Source organism: Stylophora pistillata, chromosome 8, assembly GCF_964205215.1.
Source record: "Stylophora pistillata chromosome 8, jaStyPist1.2, whole genome shotgun sequence".
NCBI lineage: Eukaryota > Metazoa > Cnidaria > Anthozoa > Scleractinia > Pocilloporidae > Stylophora > Stylophora pistillata.
This window is the reverse complement of record NC_142526.1, coordinates 1,479,569-1,488,573: the sequence shown is the minus strand read 5'-3', so window position 1 is coordinate 1,488,573 and position 9,005 is coordinate 1,479,569. Positions and strand designations below refer to the sequence as shown.

At 38.8% G+C, this 9,005-nt stretch overlaps 1 protein-coding gene across 1 annotated transcript; it reads right to left on the bottom strand.

Annotated features, from left to right (window-relative positions):
• Positions 1-408: 408 nt before the first annotated feature.
• On the bottom strand, positions 409-5,079 carry LOC111345962 (uncharacterized). The gene is made up of 5 exons (XM_088729720.1): positions 4,595-5,079; positions 3,743-3,999; positions 1,693-1,807; positions 1,265-1,587; positions 409-896 (listed from the first exon to the last, which is right to left on the bottom strand). Exons 1-5 carry the CDS (start codon positions 4,692-4,694, stop codon positions 708-710), a joined length of 984 nt encoding a protein of 327 aa, XP_088585846.1. The 5' UTR covers positions 4,695-5,079; the 3' UTR covers positions 409-707.
• Positions 5,080-9,005: the final 3,926 nt, after the last annotated feature.

Below are 9,005 nucleotides of genomic sequence, written 5' to 3'. Positions count from 1 at the left end.
TAACAAGATCGCGGAGACCGATAAAAGCATCGATAAGATTTGATCTGTGATAAGCAAGGACTTTGAGATCCTTATGCGACTCCTCGCACAAGTACACCACTTGGTGAAGCAGGCTATTAATACGTCCAGCGGTAGCAAAGATGGTGTAATTACGCTAATAAGACACACAGTTGAACACCAGACACCTAATTTTTAACGCACAAATTATAGGATTAACCTGATTATTAGCTTATGGGAAAAACTGTAGTTTGTTATGAAAAATTGCAGCCAAATCCGCGCGTTTATTTCGTTTTATAAACAATATTTCAAAAAATTAACCGTCAGCCGTCAAATGAAATTAATTCAACCGATCTGATCCTAAACAGAATCTTCTTGAAGCTTTTCCAAATATGGATCTTGCAAAGTAAATAACGTGTGACCTTTAATGCCTTCAACAGACGTTTCAACCAAAAAACAACACTTTAATAGGCGATGGCTAGCATCTAAAGCAATACTCCTTACTGTCGCAGTAAACCGATATAACCATTGGATTATATGTTAAGAGCCTTCACAGACACATACATCAAATTGTTTCAAAATGTTTTGCTACTGTTGACAAAAACAGGGTGATTTGTACTACGTCAAAAGCTGTTTAATCATACTTTTAAGGTGATTATTTGCAAAACTCCTGACGAGGTGGTAAGCTACTTTCAAAATTCGCTGTCTCTTCAGTTTTTCTCGTCTAAATCGTGAGGACAAATGATATCTCCTTTAAGGTCATCAAAGTTGATGTGTCCCCAACAACAATCCGTTTCGTCAACGAGTCTGACTTTGGCGTATTGACCAATAAACTCCTCTACTTCCCAGCTCTTGGGGTACATTGTCTCAGAACAGTCTCCTGTCTCTTTTCTGACGACCTTAACGTAACAACAAACACAAAAAGCTTTTAAACCTTTGTTTCGACGATCGCTGACATATCTAACATGACTATATCATACATTAATTGACTTGCAATGCTTTGAACTTAGGAAAAAAAATCTGTCGTTTCGAGCGAGGGTAAGCCAAAGACAAATAAAATAAATTTTACTGTGTCAGACGCTTAGTTGGTTATATCGCAAACTTTCCATCGAGGAAGCTCAAAATAAGCAAAATTTATGGACATCACAAAGCTCAAAATGGTGTCGCAATTTTGAAAAAACAAATCTCTGATACTCTGATCAATCTACTTAGGCTGTTTCACAAGAATTACAGGAAACATAATGGTCGAAGTGCTGTATAATCTCACCTGGTTGTCGACAATAAGCTCTGCACGAACTTTGCTTAAGTCACATCCCCCACCAATGAGAAACGAAATATTCTTGCCGACGATACGAAAGCAAGGTGAGGTGAGAGTTCCGTTGGGTACGTCGGCTGTATCTGGATGCTGCCATCCTGGAGGATCGTTCTCTTTGGGCCGTTTCTCAGCTCCCCCCACCCACCAGTACCCTTGCAGCTGGGCGCTTTCTCTACCGCGCGCGGCTGGATTGTCACCAAATGTTGGCTGGTAAATGAAAGCTGTTCCTGTCATTTTCCACCCACCGATTCCATCTTCAAAGTCAAAGCTGCACGCTACATTAAAAGAAAAAACAAAAAACAAAGATATTTTCATACCCCTGAAAACTCTTTGATTATCATTCGGTATGGATTCCACTTTACAGTTTTATATTTGATTACCTTTCTTGCAGTATATACCAGTGAATCCTAGAGGACATTTACAACGAAATCCTTTATCAGTGTATCCAGCTTGACATGTGCCATTGTTGAAACAGGGACTGCTGCTGCAGGGATTCTGTCGAAGACAAAATGACTGCGTATCATAAACATTCATAGTTTACTTTCCGGGTTATTATGTAAACTCAAAGGAACACATTTTTGCTGAAACGAAGACTTCTTGAGGCGTTTTGACAAGGTTAGTGCAGACAACAACTAATTACACGTCAATCATTAAACCAGAAAATCTACCAGTCGCGGTACTCAATATTTGGTTTATTGAGTGCCGGTTTATATGTTGTGAATGGCTCCCTTTATTTTAGCCACGTTATCTCGTTGTTTCTTTTCTTAACATTGTAGGGTGACACCACTGGTGTATCTTAGCTTTGGTATTCTCCCTTCACGTGACTCCTCATAAATAAAAGAAAGTAGTCAAAGGATTTTTTCTTTATTGGCATTTTCCTTGAAAGTTTTCCACCAATCTCTGTTTCTAGATCTACCATACACAGGATTGGTAACCAAAGAGATGGAAAGGCCAATCCTATCCTATATAGGCCTGTACTAGTACTAATCACGAGGGTTATTTCGTTGTTTCACATCATATTTCTCGATATAATTTGGATATATCAACAAAGCTGAAATGGTAAATTGGCCACCGTAACAATGACAAAAGCTGACGTTTCGAGCGTTAGCCCTTCATCGGAGCGAATAGAGGAGTTGTGGGTTGTATGTGCTTTTAAAGGCAGAAAATGGAGCTATGTTATTAGTGGGAACATGGCAACGAGAAAAACACGAATAGATTAGTGGAATGAAAAGCGTTCGTTGATCCCTGTGGGATTTAGACTGCAGGTTTGAAAGATGAGCTTTTGTTCAAGAGTTTTACGGCTTTCCGTGCTACCTAAGTGTAAGGAAAGACCGCAGATTGCCATATGTTGCTTAGAATTATTAGGTAAAAAAAATGTCTAGCGACTGGTTTCGATGTGTCCTTGTCATTCCTTTCCACGTCTCGAAGGTGTTCTCGGAATTGTTCACCTTGTCTTCTGCCTGTTTCGCCAATGTATATCTTTTTGCAATAAGTGCAAGTTATGCAATAGATTACATTGGCGGAGGTGCACGTGAAGTGATCGGTGATCTTAATGGATCGTTTAGGTCCCGATATTTTATCAATGTTGTGAATGAAAGGACACGTTTTGCATCGTGCACGAGCGCATTTAAAAGTGCCTGGTTGGTCACTAGTCTGAAAAGAACTTCTAACCAAAAAATTGCCTATGTTTTTGTCGCGTTTGAATGAAACGAGCGTTGGCTGCGAAAAGATAGTGCTTGTCTCTGGATCGTTTTGAAGTAATTTAAAGTTTTTAAGAATGATGGATTTAACTGAGTGGTTGTGAGGGTGAAACGTGAGAGTGAATGACATGCGGTCGGAATCTTCCTTATGCGACGTTTGTAGTGCTGAATGTCGATCAATAAGTTAGGCGCGGTGGTAACCCGCTTGAACGACAGAAACAGGGTAACCACGTTTATCGAAAAACTGGCACATTGACTCTGATTTGTGGTGGAAATCAGAGTCATCACTTCATAAACGACGAAGTCTTAGAAACTGAGAAAAAGGAATGGAACTCTTGACGTGAGATGGATGCGAAGACGAATATAACAAGTAATCATGCGAGTCTGTAGGTTTGTAATACACACTAGTGCATAAAACGTTACCTTCAACTGAAACTTTGATGTCTAGAAAGGATAAAGAATTGTCAGAATTTCTCGATAGTTTTATAAAGTCCATTGTGTAACACTTAAAAAAAAAACATTTGGCAGATTAGTAAAAGTCTGGAGCGAGATGGTGCTCAGAAGATTTCAAACGAAATCAAGTCAAAACGTTTCTCAGGATGCGCAATGCAATACTGAGGAATTACTTCAATTCAATTCATGTACAAGAATTGCAAGGCTAGTTTAAGAAGTAATCTGACAAACTGATCGCCCACAATAATTATTCATTGTCTAAAATAAGTCACTTTACCTCGATACTGAGATGGGTATAATCTTGTTTACTCTGAAGGTCGGACGAGCCTGGGCTTTCGTCCGAAGCATTGTTTAACTCACAAATGTAGTTCCCTCCTTGTGAAGGCCCAACATTTATGGACATACAATTGGGCTCCAAATAACACAGCACATTACAGCTGCTTTGATGGGGCACCTGTTCAAGCCTAATCAGATGGCCTTTCATGACTTTTTCCTGTATGGGTTCTTTGAAAACAATGGATCGGCATTCTTGACCTATTTGGTTTGCAAATAACAAAACAAGTTCATGCACTGTTTTGGTTTAGAATAAGATAATGACAGGTTAGTATTCTTAAGAAATTAATTTGCCTCGAGAGACACTCCATAATGGTTTATTGCTGCCTTTTTTTACTCTGAGAGTTTTACCTGATACGTTATCCCAGGAGTTTGAAACTTTTACCGAAGAAAGAACTTGTCGTAGTAGATATCTCTGTAATTTTACCGTTAGTTTTTGACTTTTAAGTAGAGGCGAGTTACCCGTCCAAGAAGAAAGCAATTAATGTACATTCCTTCTAAAGTCGATCCTAGCAGAAAGAACTATTAAAAGTGAGAAAGAACCCCACTATGCTCCGTATTTCGGTGGCATAATTCTACTGGAAATAGAGTTCGCCAACAGAGGCGGTAATGAATATTTTTCAGTGAGAAGATATTACAATTATAATTGACATTAATTTTCATAGTACTCTCATCAGTGAGACAAGTAATAGCGAATCCGTTGTTTGTAAATTAAAAAAAAAAGTTTAATTTAAACTATGGAAATAAATTGAAGGAATATCGTGTAAAAAACAGATTTAAAACACCGTTGACTTACCGGTACATTCAGAGGAAATTGGAATAATGATACCGCTTTGAAAGAAGAAGCTTAAGAATAACACGGAAGCTTCGAGTTTCATTCTGCACGTTTCCGCCATTTGTTTGTTTTCTAGGAGAAAAAGTTACCGGCTACGCGTTGAAACAGCAGTTTACATAATTTTAACAACAGTTATCTCTTTCCAGCTGAAGGCGAAAAATTGATGTGGAATTCAGTACGTTTACGTAAATGTTCGCAGAACTTGAACTGACTCCAGTTGGCCTGTTCAACAGAACAAAAGTAAAACAATGCCGACGAATAAAATAGGATGGCACTATATAGCATAGGATTCAAAGAAAATTACTCTTTTATGCTCGTCAATTGTTCCGAGAACATGCATCTGTGTTAAGAAGCGAATGGATTTCCCGGCGAGGACTGAGCTTAAAGAGTACTGTAAACATCGAGGGACATCTAATTTCCATAATAAAAACATGAGGTTATTTCAGTGAAGAGAGAAAAATGCTCTAGTAACGCGTGTTTCATAGCCTTCAATTATTTATGCTGGAAGTGGGAAAAACACTCAGGCTCAGCGTGGAAAACTGTTAAGTTAAGCCGCGAGGGAAATCGACTTTTTCAAATTTCTATCATTCGCATACTAGGACAAACAATAACAATATTTAAAGAATCTACCACCTTGAAGCGACAGGTAAACAAAGAATTTAGTCATGTTGGACGTGTAGTTTCAAAATTGGGGAATATTGTTGATTCCCCAATTTTAGCTTCAGCTGGAAATACTGGGTCATATGACATCACGTCAAAATCAATAGCACGCCAAAAGAAATACGTGGCACTACAATCCAACATGTATTTTTGCGCAAGTGCGATTGGTCAAATATCCCCAAACTAAAACTGGAGAATATCCGAGGATATACCTCAAGAGATATTTCCCAATTTTTCCAACCTTACGTCCATTATGGAAAATTCTGGGTGTTTTTTTTTTGTTCATAAAATCGTTTCATCCACCGAAAATAAGCCAGAACAAGAGTGCTTGCTCATACAAAACCACTGTGCCCACTATGCCATAAAATAGCTCAGTTCATGCTCATATCGTGCGTATATCGAAGCATGAATGCCCTTGAAAAAATTCTTAAGTTACTATCGGTAACCTTGTGCAACGCCTGTGCATCTCTTGTGCTCTCCAAACTTACCGCGCTTCCCGTAGGCACGTTAAGCGTTGCATGACATCTCAAATAACGGCTGTGCAAAAGAGGATGAGAAATGGCCACACAAGAATGCTAACTTAAGCCTTCTTGCGCTCCAAAGCCAAGACCTACACTAGGTAGATGTCTCAATTCAAGATTGAAAATATACACGTTTAAAATCCTATTCAGTTGGCTTTTTTATTCGTTACCTTACTTAGGGACCGGCCATTCAGTTCATCACCAAGGGGAAGAGGTCGGAGTATTTTGGTTGTGTCACGATCCACCACCTGCTCTCCACCCACCCCCCTCCCCCCTCCCCCGTCAATAAATGATGGCTGGTCCCTCAACAGAACTGGATGTGTCGTTCAGTTACATTTAACCTCAAATTAAACGTCAATAGGCGAAACATACCCTTTTTGTCGCCATAAATAAATGCAATCAAGCTTCCTACCATCCGCCATGAAAAAAATGATTATCAACAATTATAGTTCACCACTAAATTCTCTCCGGTTCTTATTGGTTTAAATCAATCACGTGAAGCGATAGTGTTCATCCGTGCAGAGACATTATCAGCCCATAGTGCCCGCCCGCGGAAAATACCCGGATGGATAGTGCCCGTCCGCGGAAAATGCCTGGATTGATAGGACTCATCCGTGAAAAGTTTTCAATAGTTTGACGGCCGCGAAGTTAGGCAGATAGGAAAAAACAGTGACTTTTCAATTCTGACAGGTATAACGTATTCTTTAGCCAATGTACGGTTGCGAAAAATTGACATTTGTGACAAGCCGTAGGCGCGGAAGAAAATTTAGTGGTGAACAATAAGAAGCTTCGCTTCTTGGGAAAATATTTGTTTTAAGAACATCAAATTTCCGCGGGGCAACTATCAGCCGATAGTTCCTCGACAGAAACACTCTATGGTTTAAATAGAATGCATGTAATTGAACTGGAGTAATATTTTTTGATAAATCAGCCAACGATCTAGGTCTTGTTGAATCAGCATCAAACCAAATAATTTGAACCCTTTTTAAACGCCAAGAGTGACCAGCAGCTAATTTTTCTTGACAGTAACACTGCTAAATGATTCATCAAGGTCATAAGAATATAGCAAATAATCACTAACCGAAGAAGCTTTGATTGTTGAACGAATTCTCCTTGTCAGTACCAAAGGAAATGGATAGAGAACAGTATGGAGAATATGCATACTAATGTAAGGATGTAAAGGGATAATCATATTTCTGAATTTACTAGACCCAGAATCAGACCCTGACAGAAGCAAAGATTTTGGATGAGTCCATTTCACACAAGTCAGAGCTCCTAGCAGAAGCCCTTTGTTCGAAGTTATTTATTCTGACGTAGACTGACTCCGAGCAATTATTTATTATTTAAATTGCGTCATATACTTCTTCTGAGAAATTCCGTTCTTTACTAAGTATTATTAAAGCTTTAAAACCTTTTGCGAAATAATTACTACTATACTTGTAGCCGGTAGCTTGTTTCCACCAAATCTTATGCAACTTTTGCATATTGTTTCTTAACAGACTTCGGCTTCGGCTTTTGGCTTTTAAACAGAGTTCTATAAAGAAACTTTGGAATTATGTAGAATCAGGTGATTGAATCTGCACTTGTCAAAGCACCCCCGCTATTTTGAGTGATTTTGACCCATTGAAAACGATATGAAAGTGGATGCAAATTTTCTTTGTCAACTATTGATTACGCATTGACGCGATCAAGCGTTGAATTGACCTAGCGTCCTTATGCTAACATTGAACTTACAAATTGTTCTTTTCAATTGCGCAAACGTAAAGCCGATAAGCGTAATACATGTAGGTTACCGTCATTTTTGTCACCAAATAAGGTACACTTCTTTGCACGGAAACTTAATATGGTCTGTAGAGGGATGGTATTATTGACTTCGCTAGCCGAGAATAAATAACAGCAATATAGGACGTATACAACTCAACTTGACTGCGAAACCTGGTTAAAAATTTGATCATGATACACAGTCAAGATTCTTTTCACGATCTGGAGGAAGTATTGCGTAGCCTACAAGCCTATTCCGGAGAGAAATCAACCCCTTTGGATCACGGCAGTACAAGGAAAGAGAAAAAATACGTTAGCAGCACAATATCGCAAGAAATTCCAACATCGGACTTCAATGATGAGCTTGAAATTGAAAACATTCTAATGGAAATACTGCTACATCAAAAGCTGCACACGTCTAAAGAATACTCTTTGAACGGTCAAATATTTAAAGTGTACGTATTAGATGACACAGAACTTTAATAATTGGGTGTAGGTAACTGTGCAAGCAAGGTACTCTCTTCAGTTACCTAAGCCCTCAAGTCAAATTCGCCTTAGACTGAAAAAAATGTGTATTGTTACTATGTACATATGCATTCTACAGGAATTCAAAGTCCTTGAGCAATGCTTGAATTATTCGTCCATCGCTTACTTACCGCATATTGACAACAACCAAGGAAGAAACTTGACATATACAGCATGGTGAAAATGGGAGAACTAAAATGTTCGAAATCTCATAAGCGACTGATTAGTCACCTGATTTTAATCGGCCAACGTTCGATATGAACATTTTTTTATCAAAGTTCCGGTGGACCATAGTAACAACCTAGCCTTCCTAGTCCTGTCTCATATAGTTGCATTACATGTAGGTAATATCTCTTTGAACTCTGTGCAATTTGCGTTGTTTTGGTACCTACCTATAAAGGCAGTGACAATTTCCACGCATCAGCATCTTACATGTACATGTAATATCAATTAATATAGAACTTTTTGTACGTGTCTGCGATTGAATGTTTTTCTGGAAATTTCTAATAGAAACAAAGTTGACCAGACGTAGTAAACTATTGCATTAGCGAAGGCAATTTAGTTTGGCTGATAAGGTCCCTTACCTCAATTTCATACTCAGTGCGGTTACTCAGATATCACCCACTTTTAAGTTTCCGAGACCCCAACTCGGGGTCGACAACGCAATTTCCAGATTTCAATCTTTGGGGGGAAATTCAGTAATCGCTTGATATTACAAGGTGATGGGGCTTCATAATTTCTGAAACATTTCAACTTGCCGTTCACAACCATAATGTTGAAAGTCGAGCAGTGTGGCGCTGCAAATGGCTGCTGATAAAACAAGATCTCGAGACAACAGACATTTTCTTTTTAGTGTACAGAAATCACTCAGGCACTAGATTCTTCTATACTACGGCAACGTGAAC